Here is a 21,229-nt window from a genome sequence, read left to right on the forward strand (position 1 = left end):
AAAACTTGCTTAGGGCAATTTTCGTTAATCTCTTAAACCTTGCTAAGTAATCAAGTGTTTACATTTTTTTAATGATTTGAATCGTGTATTTATTTCAGATTGAAATTGAAATTTGTATTTATTTATCTGTCGGTTCTTCCTCGGTAGCGTTCCAGCATCTTCTTTCATCTTTATCCTAAACCATGTTCCGCCAGCTCTGGTTGGTTTCATCACTTAAATGCGTCGGGTGTGCCGCTGTTTGTTTAAACCAATCGCCAGTCCACCGGCTCAAACTGAACCCGCCTACCCGTCCTTTCTCGTCCTGTACCGGAATGGGTTCTGATTCTTCCTGTAGTTTTGCCTGTTTTGGTATAACCTTTGGCTTCGGTTTATTAGGTTTTGGTGCCTTTTTCGGTTTAGCATTAGGTTTTGGTGCCACTTTCGGTCTCGTCAACTGATGCGGTGCTTCTTGGTAAGGATTATATTTCAACGGCTCCCTCCGGAGACCACTCTCAGCTGGAGTAGGCGGATTCGTACTGTACCGAGCAAGATCTTCTCCTATCCATACGCATACTTCCGCCATCCTTGAAACCTGTACTCTAGGAGGTGGACGGAATGGGGTGGTGTTCGGTACGCGTCCAGCGTTTGCCATTGGCGGAGGAGATACAAACTGTTGCCCGTAGAACTGGTTCGGATGAGACAACGTCCTTCTTACTTCAGGTAATCGATTCTGAGCGTAATCTTGAACAGCAGATTTTGGTTTTTCAAACATTTCCGGTTTAGTTACAGGCATCAATCTTCCATATTCATTCGGATACACGGATGGAGTAACGTAGTCAGCAACCCACCGTACACTTTCGTGATTATCCGGTTGCTCACCAGTAAAAGCCTTTTCATCGGGGAGTGGATGGACTTTAGGTAAGTCATCTGTTGATTCCCGGCCAGTCGGGACCCTAGGAGCTGGTCGGAATGGGGAGGTGTGATTAACATCCGGTACGTGTCCAGCATTTGCCATTGGCGGAGGAGAAATCTGTTGCCCATAGAACTGGGTTGGATGATACAACGTCTTGCCAACTTCAGGTAATAAATTCTCAGCGTAATTTTGAACAGCCGATTGTGGTTTTTCAAAGACTTCCGGTTTAGTTTCCGGCATCAATCTTTCAGATTTATTCGAGTAGACGGATGGAGCAACGTAGAAAGAATCAGCAACCATCCATACATTTTCCTGATTGTCCGGCTGCTCACCAGTAAAAGTCTCTTCATCTGGAAATGGATAGACTTCAGGTACGCCATCCGTTGATTCACGGCTAGTCGGGAGGTTCGGAGCTGAGTGGAATGGGTTGGTGTTGTGACTCAAATCCGGTTCGTGTCCAGCATTTGCCATTGGCGGAGGAGATAACTGTTGCCCGTAGAACTCGGTCGGATAAGACAACGTTCTGTCAACTTCAGGTAATCGGTTCTGAGCGTAATCTTGAACAGCACGGCCAGTAGGAAGATCATTCGAGTATTCCAACACAGTTTGATAGTTTAGTTGGGCTTTGATGTTCTGGCATACGCCGTTATTCATGTTCAAGCTATCTGGACTCATGTACGACGGATATTTTACTTGATGATCCTGTAGCATCGATCCAAGTTCTTTTAGTGAATCAAATAAAATATCCTTCCAAATAGAAGATCCTTTCGATGGCTCCAATACTGATGGCTTTGGTTTCTTTCCCATCTTGCGATATGGATGAAAATCTTGATTTCTTTCTGCAACCGGTCGCCGCTTCACGACTGGACCCTTTGGTCGTGTAGGGTAAATCCCGTATGCGATGCCATTCGATGGCACGTATGTAGGAACTAGTCTAGATGAAGGCGGAATAATTTCTCTCTGGTTTGGTGACGGAGGAATTAATCCGGAAGTAGGTTTCCGCATCATAACTGGACCCCTTGGTGGTGTAGGATAAATATAGGGTTCGTTTCCAGGAACTACTCCAGATGAAGGCGGAATATATCCTCTCTGGTATGGAGGAGGAGGAATTAATCCGGAAGAAGGAAGTCGGGTACTGAAATTGCCAAATTGGACACGTTCCACATCAGGTGTTTGTTTCAATTCCACCTGCTGGTGTCGGTATGACACAGGAGAATCGAGTACGTGAGACTGTGAGTTGTCTGGTTGTCGGGTTTGGTGTGTGGTGCTCGTAAAAAACCACGAAGAAACCATCGAAATCATAGCTGAGAAAGACATTTTTGAGTTTGTTAGACCTCAAAGAAATTTTCGAATAATGTAGAGGGCAGCGGTGACCTTTATATAAACTAGGCACTAGGCATCTTCGGCTATCCTCGTCAGCAGTCAGTCACGGCGTAGAATTTTTAATTTTCAAAAATTTAAATCAAACGTTATGAAATTAAGGTTTACATTTTCTTAAACTTTTTTAAATTACGCACGTTTTTCAAGTAAAAGATAATGAAATAAAATTATAGAAATAATTCAAAAACCCATAAATAGAAATGGAAATCCATAGATGCTTGCTGGCAACCATGCATGTTAACTTTTATCAAAATGAAAACAAACTTTTTCTTTGCTAATTTTTTGTTTTAATCCTGGGAAAGTGGAGCCAGCTTAAAAGTAATTATTTCTATTTTTTAAAACTGATACTTGTTTACCTTTTGTTAACACATGTATTAAGTGTTGATATTCATTGTCCCAAAATTATTTCAAAGTTCTAGATTATTCTGATGAAGTTGGAGGCTGGTTGGGGGCTTATAGGTATAAACCATTCAAAATGTTGTGATAATTTGCTTAAATCATCCAACATATTTATTTTTATCAATATTTATGGTTCAGGAAAATACTAATACTACAGACTAAGGTTATAAATAGTAGACATGAACTGGAAATCTAGACTAGACAATTGGTAAGTGATGAACTTATTCAGTTATTGCTTTTTCTTATGCATCGTTTTCTTATGATTGAGTCTGTAACAGAGTGTTTAGGCAGTGTATTTTCCACTGTATTTGCGAAGTCCTTATTAGACTTAGGATACTCTACGCTATGTTCTTTACTCGCACGAATTTGCGTGATTATGTAATCGTTAGTATCAGAGTCGCCAGTACGCTAGCTCACTACAGGTCGTTTCATCGTTTGTAATTGTGGCTTTTTAACCTTTGGAGGGAAAGGAATTTATCGAAAGTTATTTCGAGTCATTTGAATTTTCGAGGGTACTGATTCTGTCAGCATTACATTGCGGTAGGGCTAATGAGTTGTAAGGTTAAACAACAACATCATCTCCATTAAGAGAGGAGATTTCATCAAATGCACTAAGAAAATTTTTGCCCATTTCAATATATATAGTATATCAAAGCCTCAAAGGCCACTTCAGTTGCCCGTCTTTCCTTTTTAAACTTTTACGTAACTGCATTGCAATGCAGAAGGCCACGTCGGCTCCAATCTTCGCATTAAAATCGCTGGTGTATTGCAACTGTCAGAAAACTTGTGTTTTTCATAGGGATGTATCTCTGTATTTGGATGAACAATCGCTTTCTAAAACAAGGCTACTTCTTTTATGGAACAGATAGACTCAAAGACAGATGTACTTTTGGCTAAAAATGGTTTCACAAGGCGAAAAAGAAATACAGTTTCATTTGGAAATTTGTTTTGGGGCTTCTTTAATGCAAACGAACCAGTCGACGAACCATAAAAGGTCAGATTCTAAAAGATGACTTGATACTCCTTTACTTAATCTAATTGCGAGGTGTCGAGACAAACTGCGTAAAAAAAATATTGAATATTAGAATGAGAAGATTTAATAGTTATTATGATAGAAAACATACTGTACGTGATTTCCGTAGCTTGTAATTCTCTTCTTGCAAGGTTAAAATCATTTGTTTACTGACTTGTTCCTTCTCTTCAAAGGCCAGTCGCTCCGCACTCCACTGGGATTCTCGAGTTCTCATCTGATGATTGGCCAACGTATGCGATAAGTTTCAAATAACTTTAATACTTTAATATTTTTCCTAACCTTGATTGCCATAGCCTCCAAATCCCGACGTTGTTTGATTAGTTTTCTCTCAGATTCCTTCAGCATGTTGAACATTAAAAAGACATTTTCAGTCTGTTCTGATGGAGCGTGAATTTTCCGGGTAAGAGCCAATACTGCCTGTTTCATCGATTAAATTCATTTAGCCATGATTAAATTTTGTCGCATTTAACAGGTTACATATCATTATTCAAATTTACATCGTTGATGGCTTTCCGCATTCTGGCATTTTCCTCCATAATCGCGTCTTGTGTTGAATGCTGATTAGTGGCGGAGGAGCAAGGACCGATAACAGGATCAGAAAGTACCGACAAGACCGGTTTTCCCATTGAATGTCTCTCGTGCGCTTGTTTCGTCGTAGACTGGTTATTGCCGATGTTGTCCAGGGACTTGGCGTACTGCTCGGGGCTCGACTTACTTTGTTTCGCTAAATTTGGAAGCGGTTGAGAAAGTAGTTCGATAGACTTGATTTCACCGCATTCCTCGTCGTTCTTACTTAAGTGGCGATCCCTAGCAATTAAAATCATTTTAGCATTTCAAATACGAAAATTCCATCGTCCGTGGTTTATTTTATAGAGGATAATTCAATCCAACCAATTTTGAAATTACTGACCTAAATACATTCTCAAATTGTTTTTTTAACAGATTCCTGTGAGTTTTGTTACGAGACAGAATTTTATCCATCAAAAAGGTAAATTAACAAAATTTTCATTATTTGAAAGAAATAAAAGAAGCTAAACGTTAACTTTTGTGACTTACATTTAGCTGTTGAATTGAGGATTAGTACGCGTTAACAACCTGTTGGAAAAATTCAGAGCATCCAGGATTTGGCCTACTGAAAAATCGGTGAAATTCGATAAAACGAAAACTACTGAAGGATAAGCGCTTCGCACATGTGCTGGTGAGTTGTCACGGTATTTGTTTATACTAAATACAAAAGTGTATCGCCATCCTTTTTTCAGGTCGCCAGTTTACATTTTCGTTACGTCCTCCTCCGTATTTGGGCATGGAGTTGTGCGTGACGTCTGTCACGCGATTTTAACTTCCTTTATTGGGATCAGTCGATTTCCATAAAACAGCGGCCCCTGGATTACTCAGTGATGACAGCAGGTAGCTACAAATAAATGGTTGCAACAACTGGCTGTAGCTTGTCCACAGAAATTGAAAGAAGTCAAAACATGTCGTGTCAATGTAAATAGTATTGAAATCAGACGAATATGGTAAGCGAGTTCGTGCTCAGTGCCATTAAGTGCAATTTACAGGTAGCTGAAGGTTTTGCTTCAAATCCAAGGACTCTTATTTATATGCGAAAATTGTAGTCACTTGCATAAATTGAAAAATTCTATTTTCTCCTTAGATATTGATAACGAATAATTTGCGTATTTATAGTGTAACATGGCTCCAGTACAGAACATTATGTGAGATTACGTCTCTTTATCTTTATATTGATGTAACTATCTAAAATACTCATTTAAAGAATTTGTTATTTTGGTGACTTCTTTTTGTGTCCAACCTGCCTATTTAACCTGAATAATGCATGCACGAAGATTAGAGAGTAATTTTACAATGAAATTTGTACTATGAAAAATGTTTTTGAAGGAAATAAATAGAAAATCTTTCCATCTATCTTCTCATCCGGTTATGATGCTTTGTTCGAATTCAAACGTTTTTAAATAGCTGCCGCTAGGGGGATTCAGAGTTTCCGGTGGCCATTTTTGCCTAAGGCTGAGTTGGTAGAGAAGCTTCTAGATCAAGCTTGGCTTGGGTAGTCGTCCATGATGCTTTCGATTTACCGGTCGTACGAAACAATTCTGCTAGAAATTCTACCCTTAAATGTTGGGAAATTGCTTTCAGATTCAAACGAGAACATGCAGGAAAAGAAAATGAGGACCAGGACAATTGTTAAGAGGTAAATTAACAGAATTTGCAGAGGTTATCTTAAAATTCGTTGGTAAAGTTTCATGGCTGGAAGCATGGGTAAATGATTTTGTGTTCTCTTCAAAGGCGAGCATGGTCTATTCAGTTAATAGACCATGGCGAGAGGCAATTTTGTTAAGTTTACAAATTATTTTTAGATATGTGATTTTTTTGATTTGATGCATTTCTTATCTGTGGTAAATCGTTTTTACTTTTCTATTTCAGAGGATGCAGCATCGACGATAAACGTTGATGCACTTTGTTCACCCAACACCAACAGTTAGGCTTTGATATTCTGGGGATGTAAAGGAGATTGGTTAAATTTATGAGTGAAATGTATGAATCCTCTAAAATTTGCCTCAACCTCCTAAACATTCACAGGCCAAACCAGCGAATCTACTTTTTTGGGTGATGTTGAAATGTAAGGAAGAGTTTCTTAAGTTAACGTCCACTGATATAAATGTAACACATTAAGAGAAATCAAACTATAGTTCACATGCAAAGACTTAGCACCAATTTGTAACTATTGTGTAATTGCAGTTACATATTGCTGTTAGGTTCTTGCAGAAAGACTTGGCATCACATCATTAGATTGCATTTCATCAAAATCATGTTAATGTTCCTTGCGAGATGTTAAAGTAATGTTCAAAGTTTATGTTTTGATTACTTAATTATTTCTCATTTGAAAAAAAAAATAACACTTATCTACTTAACAAGGGAGGGTATCTGGATTTACATGAGTTTTGTACAAAAATGAGAAAGGTGTGTTAATCTTGATTTACATTATGGCATCTGAGACTGAACATTTTTTTCTTCACGTCTAATTTTTAACAACTTACGATAACGGAATTTGACGGTGGATGTCATCTCGATTTTGGCAAAAGAAAACACGAAACAATTAAATGCGCCTTGCTTGTATAATTTAAGTTTCCAGAGTGCAGGGTCCTAAGCAGTTGGGGAATTTGTTACCAGACCCAAGGAAAATGTTCTCAGGCAGTGAACCTTTGACCTGCAGCAGTGAACCTTGATATAAATTTACTGGCAAAATAATTTTTGCTCTTTCACTTTAAGTTCTTTGACAAATTACATAACTTTATTAGTGTTCTAGCTTTCTCATTGTATTTTTTGTTCCATTTAGGATTCCAGACAGCAGGGCTCCATGCCTATTGAAAATTTGTTGCTTGACAGAAAGAAAATGTTCCCAGATGCAGTGAACCTGTGGCCAAGATGTATTCAACACTTTTCTGGCAGACTAAATTTTGGTTTATGGTGCAAAATAATTTCCACTTCAAATATGATGTGTAGTCTGCTTCATCTATTGTCAAACTAGCTACCCGTGAAGACTGTTACATCAGAGTTTTTACGTAATTTTCTTTTCAAATTTCTTGACCGTAATATGAGAAAAGAAAGAAAAAAAGAAGAAAAGGCCAAAGATATCGTGAATGAAACTTTTTGTTTTTATTGTTTTGTGGAATAATTTTAATGATTTGAAGAATTACAATAAACAATGTATAAAGGAATTGCATTTATTGTCCCACCTCCACCCACAATTCCACCACTGTTTTATAAGCACACACATATCCAATTTTTCATAAATACATACATACATACACACACACAATTAACCCGTTGGCTGCCACGCTGTACAACCCGTAGTTTGTTTTTCTACTACTTTACGCGTCACGTCAGAAGGATCTATAACCAAGATGGGACTTGCCATTGCTGACAAGTCCGGGCTGACACGGTGACAGGAGAAGATGGAATGCACAACCTCTAGAATCCATCACCGTATCGACAAGGGGGAAGTCCCTATGGTGCATTGCCTAACAGGGCCTTTCGGCGAATCTGGGGCAGGTGCAACTGTTCGATCCCAAGGCACATAGGACCAAGAGACCAAACAGTGCGGCCCGTGCTAAGGAGCTAATACATGGGAGAACAAAGGCGTGGCAGCCAACGGGTTAAATAAGAAAACACTGATACCAACAATAACAATAGATGATCCGCGTAGAAAATGTAGGATGTCATTGCACGTTTCTGTCGTAGAGATGCTGAAGTCTGATCCCGTCTGATGTTCACAGTCTGTAAGCCGCATCCTTTCAGTCATTATCTAAATGACTTAATCAAGAAGAAAACAAAATTAATAACAAAATTTACATTCACTGACATGACAAATGAAGTTACCTTGATAACACCAACCAGGTTTCTCTAAGCTATCCAGAAGATGTAATGAGTCAAGTGCTGAAGACGAGGAGATTACTCCAACAGTTTTCCCTATGACAGAGCATTCAAATGATTTAGTTAGTTATTTTAGAATTGTGTTAACTTTCCAACATGAAATCTAAAATATTGACAGAAACTATGGGGGTTATGACAAAAAATAAAACTTACAATTGTCTGAAGAAGGAGAGTAATTTAATAATTTTTCTATCTTTGGCTGTAAGGCAGCAGCAGCAGTCTTCTGTATCTGAGTTAGAGTTCTAACTAGCTTTGACTAGTTAATCATGATGAATCCAAAGGAAATATGTCGATAAATATTGCAACATTGATTGCAATAAGCTGAAATTAATGGCTACCTACTACTTGAGTAAAACATTCAGAAAAATGCAACTAATGTTGGTATATGCCCTGCATCTTTTCATGTGACTTCTCGGAAGTTGCTGCATTAAACCTGAAGATTACCCATGGCCTTTAGCTTTCTCTATGACAAAAAATACAATTTATGACATATAAAAATGTTTAAAATTTCTGAAAGATGAACAATACTTGCCTGTCAAGTGTCAATGATGCAACATTTGTAGAAAAACATGTTCGGAAAAAAACAATGTATGTCCACACTGGGGTTAGTGACCTACCATACCAAGATCAATAGAAAATCCAGATAATTATTATGAATATTAACAAAAATGCTATCATTGGTCTTTACCTGTATTCACTGTATGATGCATTCAGCAAACCGTCGATTACGAAAGGGTTGATCGTAGGCTACTTGAAGGCGAATGCTTCCTTTCGCGTTTCTTCCTACAGGTTATAATGATAAATATGAAATTTGATCCAATACACATACGGAATAATAAATTAAACGAGTTGCACAGACATAAACTTGAATTTACTTATGAATTAATCGGTAATTTCCTCGAAAAATAGGAACTTTTGACAACAACAATCAGCCATTACATGAAAAACGAGGACACTTGCCATCTATTGGGCAACTATGAAACTCGGAAAAGTCTCAAGAATGTAATTAGTTTTGTGACACAACTTGAGCTAGAAAAGCACACTATAATTTGATTAAAATTAGCTTGAAATCTTGAGAGCATTATAGGGAACAAAGCTCACTTGCTAGTTTTATGCAAATTTTCCGGAAGTGTACCGGAAGTAAGCGATAGCGCCTTAACCATTGAACTGCCGACAAAATAAACAAAATAATCGTGATCTCCGTAAAATTTGGGGTCGATAAAGTGTGATTTAAACGAAATCCAAAATTTGGCCAAAATCGAGAATAGTTCAGGAAAACTCTCAAAACCGGAAGTACGCGTACGTAAAAAACAAAACATGAACTTTACCACAAATTTGACGAGGATCACGAATATGTGGTTCTTTTGTGCGTCGAATGAATATTTACTGAACTACTGACTGAAATGAGAAAACCGGAAGTAGGAAAAAAAACACATTATTAAAAATCTAACAAGTGAGCTTTGTTGCTATAAAAAGTTAAGTCAATTATCAATCAAAATTACTGGTCACAATAACTGGGATAATGCCTTTAAAGATGTGAAAGTAACGCTCTAGCTCAGTTCAGATTCTAAAGACTCCACCGACAATAGAACCCCAATATTTTAAATATTTTTTAAAAATTACTTTGTTTGCGACAGTAGAACTCCAATGACAGTAGAACTCCAAAGATACAAGAACTCTTTTTTTAAATATCATTAAAAAGACAGTAGAACTCCACTACGCGACAATAGAACTCCAATAATTTTTAAAAATTATTTACATGTCCGACAATAGAACTCCAACGATTTTTAAAATATTTTCATTCCCGAAATTAAAACTTCATTGAATTTTAAATATATTAAAGGTCCTTAAATAGAACTCCTTTCTTAGGAGTTATTTACTACCTTACTTCCAAGAGGTCCAAATTACAACACCCAAGATAGCGCAACGTCAGACTGCAGTGCACCTGACCGTGTCATTAAAATAATTAAAATATGAGTTGGCTGAAGAAGTGAAGTATGATAGCGCAAAGTCAGATTGATTCTATCTACATTTATTGGAGTTTATACATACTATGCAGGTATACAATACATGAATTGTAGCATAAGTGGTTGGTTAAAGTTGCTCAAAGCTTTAGAAAGAGACTCGGGTGCGCTGGGATAGATCAAAATGACTTCACAATAACTGGGATAATGCTTTAAAGGATGTGCAAATTAACGCTCTATAGCTCATCGACATCTTGTTATAAATCATCCCACTTTAGAGCTATCAAAATCCTTAAAAAAAAAGTTAAGCTTACCTTGTCATCACTTAAAGTTCTGCATCTTGGTAGAGATAAATCCTGTACAAGGGACACGACACGAGAAATCACCGGGAGTCAGGTCTTAGGGACCACAATAAGAAGCATTGTGTTTACAAATTTCACGAGAGGCCCGTATTCATGTTTTCTGAAGTACCTTCTTCGTACTATTTGCATTTTATTTTGTTGGATTTCATTCATGATTTTCCATATAAACTCGAATGATTTTTTAAATTGAAGAAACTTTGTTTTCGCATGAAGTTAACTCGAGGTTTAGTTCATCAACAGAGAAGTCAAATGGACTTTTTTGGATTGTAACTCTTTGTAACTGGTGCTCCAGGGACCGTAGTGGATTCGGTAGATGAGCATTGCTTCTTCTAAATAATTAACCAGCTCATCACGCGCACGCTGATTTCTGCCCGACGCCAACTCCATCAACACATCCGTGAATTTCTGCATCTCGTTTGCCATTTCAATGCTGTACCGACCATAGCGATGCTCAACAGCGGTGAGAGAGATTCGTAGCATTTTCTCGCATTCTTCGTATTTCCCTGCATGAAAAAATTAAAGCAATTAAAAATTTTGACTGTAAATGAAATTCATGAAATTTACCTATAAAAGCGTAACACTGGGCCAACTTGTCAGCGCTCTTTCCCAAATCCGGATGCCCTTTGAACAAAGCTTTGCTACGTAATTGCACGCACTTAGTTAACAGTTTGATTGCTCCCATAATATCTCCTTGATCCATCGCTTCCGTTCCTTTTTATTTAATAAAATTAGTTTGAAAATGAAAATATTTGTAACAAATTAATAGTTTTGAAAAATTATACCTCTGGCATCAAGTGACACTGCCTCTAAATCCGCTTTTAGCTGGGTGAAATAACTTTGAGGTGTTTTGCACGACCTGCATAGGGCCATCTGATTCTGAGCGGATAGATTATTTCCGGTGGGGTTGATGAGAGATCCTTGGCAAGACGGGCACATGAATGAATATATAACGTCCTAGAAATGTAAACAAATAAATAATACGAAGATCCTGAAGTTAGAAATAAAAGCCTGGATTCAGCTACCTGGAAATCTTCAGTATTTTTATCGAGGCAAGAATCACAGGTGCAAGTGAAGCAGTATTGTGCTTCTAGAGCTTCTACTCTTTCACTCCTTCTCATTCGGCGATAATGTGGTCCATAACAATTGAATACTTCGTCTCCTTGGCGAACATTACGGATAGCTCGCACAATCAGCGTATTACCTTGGAAACTACAAGATGGGCGGCATTTGAACACTCAGTGAAAATCGCTGGGAAAGAAAACTGAATAACTATATCAAACCTATTGATCACGGTCGGATCACAGTTGTGATTCATGAGACTGGCAGAAGGATAAATGGCGGTTGCAATTCTTTCTTGTCTTTCATTATTCTCGTCTATAAGGCAGAGCTCCGTAATGGCGTGGGCATTGCTCACCATCTGACAGACGTGAACCAAAATCAGGCCACCAACTAGATACTGAGACTCTAGAGAGGCTGACTGAAAAAATGACGAGTGTTGTTCCAGTAGCAAAGTTAGGAAAGCAGCAGTCTACAATCAGAAAAATAAAGAAACCATGAATATACAATACAAGTGGTACAGAAGAAGATTAGAATTCCTTACCAACGCGTATTGGTAAAGTTCTTCAGGAGCCATCCGTTCAGTATGAGAGACTAGATGGAACATAACCTGGTAACTCTTAGTGTCGTATGGCCCATCAATACCAGGCACTTTTTTCACTTTATCGGTATCTTTCAGAAAGGCTAACACTGAATCTAGTCCATGAGAGAGAACAATTCTCGCTCCTAAATGGGCAATTCCAACAGAGTTCAGTACCGCTTCAAGTCCACATTCAAAATTGTGGTAACAGGATGATTCTTGGCGGCAGGAATCGCTGCAGAACCAAATTTTACCGCAAGCCAAGCATCTGCAAATTGAGGGAATTAATGCATTTTGCATGACACCTGTATAGTATAGAAGAACTACGGATATCGTTTTGCTGATGAGTGACGAGTACAATGATGACATCGAGAAGTCTGGAAGTCGGGCAAAACCACCAACGCATTAGGTTGCTCCACAAAAAGAGTTTCTCCAGCTTTAATATCTCTGTTAGCTACAACGTAGCGCCCTTTTTCTTTCGAGTGGCTGTTTAGCGTAAGAATAAAATAGCAGCATACCATTACAAATTATACTCATTTGAAAAAAGTGTGAAATTTTACCTGATATTCAAGGCAGAACTTGCTCCTTTAAAAGAAGAGTTTTCCCCGCAATAAGGAAAAACCAGATCTTCTTTTTCTGATAATGCTTCCCTTGGACCATTCTCGTTATCTTGGTTATCCAGCAACACAGACCTAATATCTGACTGGATTTTTCCTGTAGAGAATTAGAAAATATATTTTAAGAACTAAATTCTAAATGAAAAAATGAAAACCTTTCTCTGTCATTTGCAAGTGTTTCATGACAGACTCTAATTCTTCTATTGTTGTTTGTAAATCTTCTTCTTTGCCCAATTTTTTAAGCGATTTCATTTTTCTGATTAAAACTTTAGGCAGCAAGTGACTAGGATAATTTTTTTTAATCGCCAACTTGATATCTTCAAGACAGTCTTCATATAACTCTAATTGGAATAGGGCGGCAGAACGATTAGCAAGGGCCAAACTTTTTTCAACTTCACTTTCCTCAGGGCAACTGAGAATGCTTTGGGTGTATGTTTCTATACATGATGAGTAATCCTTGAGAGAAAACTGTCTGTTTCCAACCTCCCGAAAATATTTAGTTGCTTCATCGGATTGCTCACGCTTTATCTGGTGATTCATCCATTTTATCAACACCCCTCTGCAATTTATACAAAAAGAAGCTGAGTGCTGTGTGACTTTTAAATCAATGCTTACCAATTTTAAAACATACCTCAATTCCTCATCCTGTAGAATTTCTTTAATTCTGTCGGCATTACTGTTTTTTATTTGATGAATTTTGTTGACTTTCCCTTGTTTTACGCCGGTTTTGGTAAAAGAATCTAACAGTTCTTGCCAGTTACTTAGTTCACGAGACATTTCTTTCTGAAATCAAAACAAACCAGCTCCAACGCCATCTAGCGAAAAAAATCTAATTACAAACGTTGTAAACTTGAAATCAGTAGCGGGAATAAATTTTTAATATTTCAAACCTATTTATTTACGAAGTAGTAATTGACGAGTGCTGACTGAATTTTCAAATAAATCCAAGAAGTTTTTTTCAGGAAATAGAAACTAGAATAAATTAAAAATGTGAAATAAGTGATTACCAATTTTTAACAGATTCACCGTGTCCCTTAACTAACGAAATGCATCGCAATTCACGAAATAATGAAAACTAATGAAAGCGACTACTGAAATCAAGATTACTATATTTCCAGGATGCGGAGTGAGGACTCGTTCCAGCCAAACATTATTTCCATTCAAAAAAATAAAACGGTAGAAAAAAACAAACTTGCGAACAGAAACTATAGGGAATACAGTAAAAACCAGTTCACAAAATCATTATTGATTAATTTTAAAATTCCATAACATCGTCATCGTCTTCCACACCTTCACTTTCTTCAGCACTTCCATTCCAATTCTGGTCTTCATCACTGTCTTCTTCTACCTCTATATCTTCATCATCATCATCATCATCATCATCCGAACCCAGCATATCATGTATAAAACCAGCTAGAAAAAAATGCAACAATTCAAATCCTTCTTCAGAATCGCTATCATCAGAATCGCTGTGTTCAACGCAACAAAGAGGAACTTTGGGATACACAGATAATTCCCAATTATTCTTCGCAGCTTTCCTGACCCAAGATGAAATGTGTTTAATCAAAATCTGCCCACAATCACGAATGTCGAGACTCTTGAGAGAATTGCCTTCTTCCATGAGGACGTCAATACCTTTAATTGAAACCGACTTGCAATCAAATATATCTAAAGACTCCAAGTTTCGGAACGAGTGGTAATTAGCAGCTTTCAGCAGAACGTCATCAGTGAGAATGCAGCAACCCCTTAAGAAAATAGACTTGAGCGAAGAGGATGAAAGAAGTGCCAACACAACTTCACTGTCGATGCATCCTTTTCCAAGAAAAAACTGCAACTGTTCAAGCTTCTTCAATTCGAGTCGTCCCCCATCGATCGGTTCGCCTTCACGAGATTTTTGACCTTCTTCAGGCCACGCCATCGAGTAACTGCTATTACAACAGAGGGTTAGGGATTTCAAGTTGGGACAATACTCGATAACAGCACGAATTTTAACGGTAGAGGTGAAAAAAAAAAGTTCCAACGACTTCAAAGATTTTCCAAAAGACTTAAGAAGGGGGACAATGCCACCATCAAATGTGTTATGGTCAGAAGCACAAAAATGAATGGCACTAATATTTTTAAGAGGTAATAGGGCATGAAGTTCAATGTCAGTCATTTCTTCTGCCATTCTTACATCTATAGTCGTAATAGACGGGCATATGGACACAGCAAGAGCCAGACTACCAGCTTTATATGACGAATGGATGGCGAGTGTCGACAAGGATAGTTTGGGCGTTTCAAGTTTTTCATCCATGGCAGCCTGAGCCATACCGGCCAAAGCGTCAACTAATAATGGGTGACGAAGTATAGTTAGGGCAGGTAAATTTTGAATGGCCAACTGGAGACCCTTAGTTGTAACACACGTGAAGCTACTAAAAACATCCAATGTATGAATGGATTTGCACCGTCCACTGACACACAGCTGTTGAATTCCATAGTCAGAAACTGAGCTGTGTTTAGCATGCAGCACTCTAAAAAAAAATCAATGTTTTTTTGTTTGTAGTAAACTGACATTATAAATAAAACAAAGAGACCAACCTCAAATCTTTACAATATAGGCCAAGTAACTGCAAGCAAGAGTCTCCTTTCTTAGAATATGAAATATCCACAACTTGTAAATTGGAGAATTTGGGAATGAAACTCTCATATTTATCATTGTCTACGAAGTATTCCTCATGACAAAGCCACAAATTTTTCAGATCCTAAAGTGTGTCAGTAAGTAAAATGTTCATGCCATTAAATATGTTTAAATTTTGAAACATACTGGGCTTATGATGGTGGCAAGACGGAGAAGGCCAGACACCTCATCTTTTTCACGCATTGAACGGAAATCCAAAGTCCATAATTGTGGAGTGATGAGAAGCTCAATAAATTTGTTTTCAAGCAATTTTTTTTTCTTAAGAAGCAGAATGATTTCCTCTATGATAACAGAAGCTAAAAGAATTGACAATAGAAAAATGCATATGAAGTCACGACATCATTATGTAATTCAAGTTACTTACGTAAATCATAGAAAGGATTAGTGCTTTTTTGGATGAACTCGATGTCCTCCACTCCATTCAACTTAGGCGATTTCTTAGCCCATTCATCCATGTGGTCTGTAACATTGTCTAAACACAACTGGAACAGACTCTCAACACCTTTTACTTGTGGCATGTTTGCATCGACAATATTAAATCACAGATATTCAAAGGAAATGTGATTACAATTATAAGGAAAGATCTGACACTAGTAATTATTTTATTTCCTTTTCTTAAGTAGCATAGAAATGACCTGCTATGGCTACTGCACAATGCAAAAGGATTAAAAAAAAAAATTGTTGGTTCGTGCAACGGTGCCAAACTGCTAAATAATCACTCTGGAAATAGCGGGAAATAGGAATCGAATTCGATGACATCAGACGGCGCATGAGTTGATTGATAATTTGATATGAGCATTTTGTCATTTAAAAACAAATATTAATCTTGCTCGCCGGGAGGCTTAAGAAGCTTTCATAGGCATTTATAAAATGAAAATATTAAAAAGGTTTTTTCGTTCAGGGTTCGCCATCTCTCATACCGGTCTATTACAGCAGTAGCCAACCCTCGAGTACTACTGCGTACAAGAGTGTCCCACGTCTTACGATGATAAGCGATCTGACTTGCCCCAACGAATTTATCTAAGGTGTTTATATATATATGCCGCGCATATAGGATGTTAGTAGTTGGTGTTGGTTAGTAGTAGTGTTAGTTGTTGGTGTTAGTTAGTAGTAGTGTTTTAGTAGTTAGTTTAAGTTGGTTTTAGTAAGGGTGAGTACATGCATGGTTAGTTTATCATAGTAGTTAGTAGTAGTGGTTTAGTAGTTGGTTTAGTTGGTTTTAGTAAGGGTTAGTACATGCAAGGTTATTTTATACAGAGCGATATGGGGAACAACAATGGAGGACAATGTTGCGGAAGTGGGAATCGAACACGGGACTTTTTGGCACAACGCTAGATGCCATAACCATTATACCATGGTCGCATATCCTGATCAAACTATTACCGGAAGTAGATCATATCCTAAAAAAGTATTGGCTGAGAATACATAACAATATTTCATTTTTTAGTATATTACTTTATGGCTTAGTGGTATAGTCTCTAATATGCACGCCGGAGTCCCGGGTTCAATTCCCATCGGAGCCAATTGGAAAAAGTTCTCTACTCTATTAAAACTCTGTATATTAGCTACGAACCTTGGGTGGGCCTCACAAGAAAAGAAGAAGCGAGATAGTCATTCTGTTTGCAGAAGGAGATAGGGCATATTCTATTTATTTATTTTTTTATGGAAAAAAAATCACTAACAGCCTGGGTACCTTGCTTAACGCAGCGCAGGTAGCTGACAATTTATTAGGTCTTTGCCTGTTATTATTAACTGTTACCATGGTGGTGACCATCGTGTCGAAGAAAAGGATTTCCTACTCGCCACTCGATTCACTTTAGTATGTCATCGCGCATCGATCCTGCTGAAGGAGATGCAGAGCAAGGATCACTTGGGAGACATTTTCAGAAAATAAATCACCATGGCGTCCTGTTGATGCACTGAGAGAGAGGAAATGGCCAATACCGCAAAAATATTAGACGATTTAAAAACAGGCACTAAAGGGTTTTTTAATTTTCCTAAAATTTCGAGGTTAACCATTTCAGTTTAATTGATAATTATCAGAACATTCCCAATTATGTTACATAAACGAATGCAATAAAAGGACAACAAAATTTTAAAAACTTAATTGAGCCGAAATAGACAATTGCCAATTTTTTTCATTGGCTTTCTTCTTCCAGTCGCAAATATTCTGGCGCGTCACCTTATCACACCATTTAAACTCAACGTTCTTAAGCGCATTGCTGTCTTGCATGATTACATCGATACCTTTCTTGGTCACAAAGTTACAATTTGAAATTTCAAAGTGCTCAAGATCATGGAATCGATGGAAAATGGAGATCATCATTAGAATTTCGTCAGTGAGGGTGTCGCAATCGTTTAAGCGGACGCACACAAGCGAGGGAGAAAAAAGGAGCAAAAAAATATGCAGGGAGGGAATGCGGCCTTTTAAATTCAATGCCTCGAGATTCATTAAGATTTCATCGCTTTTAAAAAAATTCTGCCCATCTTGCCAGGGATTAATATAATTCAAATTGTTTAAAAGATTAAGGGAGATAAGATTAGGGCAAGATCCCGTCACTACTGGAATATTAACGTCACGGAACAGGGAAAGTTCTAGAGATTTAAGCGAATTCCCTAATGAATTCAAAAGAGGTCTCACACCGCCAGGAAATGTAATATTTCCATCGCGATGCCCACAAATTTTTAGGTCGCAAAGGGTTTCAAGAACCAATAAGCTTAATAGGTCAACGTCAGTCAATTCTTTAGGCATTCTGATATCGACATTAGTAAGCAAAGGGCAAAAGGATACCGCTATACGTAGACTACCACTTTTAAAGGGAGAACGGATGGCGAGCATTGACAATTTGTACTTGGGGATAATATCTAGCTCTTGATGAGACGATGCTTGATGGATTTTGACTAGACATTCAACAGTAGATTGGTGATGAAGCACCCTCAAGGAAGGTAAATTATCTAATGCCATTTGAATTCCTGTCATGGTCACTTTCGTCCAATCAAGATCCAATGTACTAATTGACTTGCATTGCCCAAAAAGAAACAGCTCTTGAAGACCACTATCTGTCACTGAACTATGCTCAGCATACAGCTCCCTAAAAAAACAAAACATTATACAACATGTCTAGATTTAATTCTTATAATGTTTAAAATTACCTCAATTTCTTGCAATGGCTACCAAGAATGCCCAAGCAAATATCTCCAGCTCTTGAGTAAGAAATGTTCAGTACTTGCAATTCAGTAAAATTTGGGATGAAATTCAGGTAGTCTTCATTATCAAGGAAATATGTGGGATGAAAGAGCATCAAAGTTTTCAGTTCCTAACACAACAGCTGGAATGAAATTAAAATTAAAACCATATGTGTAAATTTTTATATTTCTAACTGGGCATCTGTTGGCAGCAAAACGGAGAAGGTCAGAAATTTCATTTCTAACGCACATGGTACTAAAGTCTAAAGTACGAAGTCTGGGGGTTATCAGGTATTCAAGGAATTGTTTCTTTAAATACCCCTTTTCTCCAAGAACCTTGATGATTTCTTCGATAAAACAGGAAGCTAGAAAGTTGACAGCCCAAAAAATGAAAATACATCAATTGAAGACAAATTGGATAATATTTAGAACAAAAACTCACGTAACAGATTAAAAATATTTGTGCTTCCTTCGTGACTGACAGCGTCAACCTCACCCAGAGTCGAAATTTCCTTACAAAATGTATCCATGTTTTCGGTAATAAAATCTATGGAAATTTCAAAAAGAGACTCCACTCTTTTTACTCGCGGCATTACAGAAAAACAACATAGGAAACTTCAGTGGAAAAATAATAATAATTAAGCAAAAAAAACAGATAATCTCTTCACCGTGCTTTACGACGTCTGTTAGCTTTTTCCCTTTTTGGCTTTTTGTTCAGCAAAAAAAAAGCACATGTCAGGTCGCAACAATATTTTCTGGTAAAACTGTTTTAAACGAAAAAATTTGGCAAGATTATATGTTAAATTTAAAAAATTATTTACCGTACATTTTTATTCATTTTAAAATGGGCTTTGAAATTCTACGAAAATTAAATATTTTAATCCGATATTTGGATTGAATCGATATTTCACAAAAGTCAAAATGTCAAACTCGTTAAAATCACTCTTCTACACTGCTACAGCTAATATTTGTAATTGCGTTCGTAACCTCATCGACCTCATGAAGGCATTAAATAGACAACAGACAAGTAACCAACTTTCAGTTTGCCCTCGACGTCCGTGAACATCAATGAATGAGTTTCACCGCAGAATCAAACACAAACATGGAAAAACAAGCGTGTCAACTTCTACTCGAGCTTAAAGAAAAATTGTTGAAGTTAAAACAAGTAAGTACATGCTGGGACGTTTGTTATAAATTTATTTCTAAGTAGTAATTTAAAACCTTTTCCATTCCAGGAAATGAAAAATAAAGAGAAAGAAATTTGTTTACTAAAGGATCAGCGTTTAGCCAAAATGGAGTATCAATGTCATCTTTTAACTTGTTTGAATAAGCTGAAGTGCCAACAAGTTGCTGAATGCCAGGAAAAGCTTGATGTCTTCACCTTGGAGTTTGATCATATTAAAGTGGAGCTAAACTTAATTTATGCCCAATTACAACATCACACTGGACTCAAAGTATTACAAATATAATTTGATTTTAACCGTGTATAGAATCAATATTTAAAATTTAGATTCACGCAGGATTTAGCCCAAATCACCAGGATATTTTGGATAAAATGTTGGTAGAACTTCGTTGCGGAGTTTGTTCAGAACTAACGGTTTTCGTAAGTTGACTAACTCGGGAGTTCTATCCTACGCCCACGAAAACGCAATTTACACTACCAATCTTATTTCATCACATAGGCTACTTCATTGAATTGTATGCACACATTATGCCAATACTGTGTTGCTAAATGGAAAAGCGAGTCGCCTACAGCTGGATGCCCTATATGTCGAGAGCCAATACGTGCTGAAAAAAGAAATTTCTTGGTCGATAACATGATTGCCATCATGATCAGTTTGTATTCGAAGGAAGAACAATCTAACAGGAGGAAATTTGAAAAGGAACATCAGGAACTGCACCGAAATCTTTTGGCTGCTGGACTACGAACACCGGAATACAACAATCCCTTTTACCGGATTACTGACCGTGGTCTGGTTTTGGGAGAGATGCAAATCGAGGAGTTACCAAGCATCGCTCAAAGTCAGTTTCCCGGTTGCTATATGTGCAGTGAAGATTTAAGTTTGATCAGTGTCGTATTTTTTATCTGTATGATAGATCCACCCGCCGCTGTATCATCTTCGACTATGGTCGCATCAATTGTTCGCAACTTAACTCGGAATCCCTTATTGTCCAGGGAACGTCTAGACAACAGACGCAGGATCCACTACACCAGAATGCTTGCTAACATTGGAAGAAGGCGATTGATGTCAAGAAACCGTTTGCAGTCAATGTCAGTCTCTGCTAACTACTTTTCAATTGTTAAGAAAGGTTTTTCTTTAAGTTCTATTGTTGCACTACAGTCCTCCATGCAGCCCAGAGAACAGTCGGCCACCTGTCATCAATATTGGCTCGTCCAGCAGCGTACCTACTCCAAGGATCGGTGAAACTGCACTGGCGTTGACCTGTCTTTATATTGCGGTGACTTTGTTTTTGTATTATACCCTACTTTATTTGCATGTTCTATAGTGTGCGTAATTTCCTATTTTATTTCTAATCTTTTTATCAATTTTATGAATTTTTATGAAAAATATAAATGAAAACTACTATTTAAAAAAATAAACTGAATACAAGTGGAGAATCGGACGATTTTTA

The 21,229-nt window shown here is 37.5% G+C and overlaps 5 protein-coding genes and 2 long non-coding RNA genes across 11 annotated transcripts; 3 read left to right on the forward strand and 4 right to left on the reverse strand.

Moving 5' to 3' along the window:
• Positions 1 to 2,513: 2,513 nt before the first annotated feature.
• LOC124338096 lies at positions 2,514 to 3,942 on the forward strand. The gene is made up of 4 exons (XR_006917656.1): positions 2,514 to 2,590; positions 2,686 to 2,731; positions 2,810 to 2,879; positions 3,878 to 3,942. It is a non-coding gene; the product is annotated as an uncharacterized LOC124338096 (long non-coding RNA).
• On the reverse strand, positions 3,188 to 4,940 carry LOC124338094. Of its 4 annotated transcripts, XM_046792161.1 has the most exons (6): positions 4,761 to 4,940; positions 4,615 to 4,650; positions 4,202 to 4,511; positions 3,984 to 4,121; positions 3,796 to 3,918; positions 3,402 to 3,729 (listed from the first exon to the last, which is right to left on the reverse strand). In XM_046792161.1, coding segments are annotated over exons 1-6 (633 nt in total). In that variant the 5' UTR covers positions 4,763 to 4,940; the 3' UTR covers positions 3,402 to 3,705. The 4 variants fall into 4 exon arrangements, with proteins under 4 accessions (XP_046648116.1, XP_046648115.1, XP_046648117.1 ...); XM_046792160.1 differs by lacking the exon at positions 4,761 to 4,940 and having other exon boundaries at positions 3,188 to 3,729; positions 3,801 to 3,918; positions 4,615 to 4,700; XM_046792159.1 differs by lacking the exon at positions 4,761 to 4,940 and having other exon boundaries at positions 3,398 to 3,729; positions 4,615 to 4,700.
• An 829-nt stretch (positions 4,941 to 5,769) lies between these two features.
• Positions 5,770 to 7,355, forward strand: LOC124338613. 2 transcript variants are annotated; one of them, XR_006917908.1, is made up of 3 exons: positions 5,770 to 5,910; positions 6,144 to 6,339; positions 7,057 to 7,355. It is a non-coding gene; the product is annotated as an uncharacterized LOC124338613 (long non-coding RNA). The 2 variants fall into 2 exon arrangements; XR_006917909.1 differs by lacking the exon at positions 7,057 to 7,355 and adding an exon at positions 6,846 to 6,954.
• Positions 7,356 to 7,720: 365 nt separating this feature from the next.
• LOC124338211 (SET and MYND domain-containing protein 4-like) lies at positions 7,721 to 13,540 on the reverse strand. Its single transcript, XM_046792294.1, has 16 exons — positions 13,364 to 13,540; positions 12,888 to 13,291; positions 12,676 to 12,829; positions 12,443 to 12,601; positions 12,080 to 12,383; positions 11,760 to 12,007; positions 11,502 to 11,688; positions 11,262 to 11,433; positions 11,044 to 11,190; positions 10,432 to 10,982; positions 8,842 to 8,936; positions 8,682 to 8,766; positions 8,492 to 8,616; positions 8,307 to 8,409; positions 8,100 to 8,189; positions 7,721 to 8,033 (listed from the first exon to the last, which is right to left on the reverse strand). The coding sequence occupies exons 1-10, from the start codon at positions 13,507 to 13,509 to the stop codon at positions 10,705 to 10,707; spliced, it is 2,199 nt and encodes a 732-aa protein (XP_046648250.1). The 5' UTR covers positions 13,510 to 13,540; the 3' UTR covers positions 7,721 to 8,033; positions 8,100 to 8,189; positions 8,307 to 8,409; positions 8,492 to 8,616; positions 8,682 to 8,766; positions 8,842 to 8,936; positions 10,432 to 10,704.
• Positions 13,541 to 13,824: 284 nt separating this feature from the next.
• LOC124338228 (putative uncharacterized transmembrane protein DDB_G0290641) lies at positions 13,825 to 16,076 on the reverse strand. The gene is made up of 4 exons (XM_046792317.1): positions 15,774 to 16,076; positions 15,536 to 15,705; positions 15,310 to 15,473; positions 13,825 to 15,242 (listed from the first exon to the last, which is right to left on the reverse strand). The coding sequence occupies exons 1-4, from the start codon at positions 15,925 to 15,927 to the stop codon at positions 13,988 to 13,990; spliced, it is 1,743 nt and encodes a 580-aa protein (XP_046648273.1). The 5' UTR covers positions 15,928 to 16,076; the 3' UTR covers positions 13,825 to 13,987.
• A 1,301-nt stretch (positions 16,077 to 17,377) lies between these two features.
• Positions 17,378 to 19,299, reverse strand: LOC124338253. Its single transcript, XM_046792349.1, has 4 exons — positions 19,038 to 19,299; positions 18,791 to 18,960; positions 18,563 to 18,726; positions 17,378 to 18,501 (listed from the first exon to the last, which is right to left on the reverse strand). Exons 1-4 carry the CDS (start codon positions 19,186 to 19,188, stop codon positions 17,505 to 17,507), a joined length of 1,482 nt encoding a protein of 493 aa, XP_046648305.1. The 5' UTR covers positions 19,189 to 19,299; the 3' UTR covers positions 17,378 to 17,504.
• Positions 19,300 to 19,408: 109 nt separating this feature from the next.
• Positions 19,409 to 21,223, forward strand: LOC124338284 (E3 ubiquitin-protein ligase rnf8-A-like). The gene is made up of 6 exons (XM_046792412.1): positions 19,409 to 19,760; positions 19,831 to 20,049; positions 20,106 to 20,198; positions 20,278 to 20,617; positions 20,693 to 20,867; positions 20,938 to 21,223. The coding sequence occupies exons 1-6, from the start codon at positions 19,668 to 19,670 to the stop codon at positions 21,101 to 21,103; spliced, it is 1,086 nt and encodes a 361-aa protein (XP_046648368.1). The 5' UTR covers positions 19,409 to 19,667; the 3' UTR covers positions 21,104 to 21,223.
• Positions 21,224 to 21,229: the final 6 nt, after the last annotated feature.

The sequence above is a fragment of the Daphnia pulicaria genome, chromosome 4 (genome assembly GCF_021234035.1).
Source record: "Daphnia pulicaria isolate SC F1-1A chromosome 4, SC_F0-13Bv2, whole genome shotgun sequence".
NCBI lineage: Eukaryota > Metazoa > Arthropoda > Branchiopoda > Diplostraca > Daphniidae > Daphnia > Daphnia pulicaria.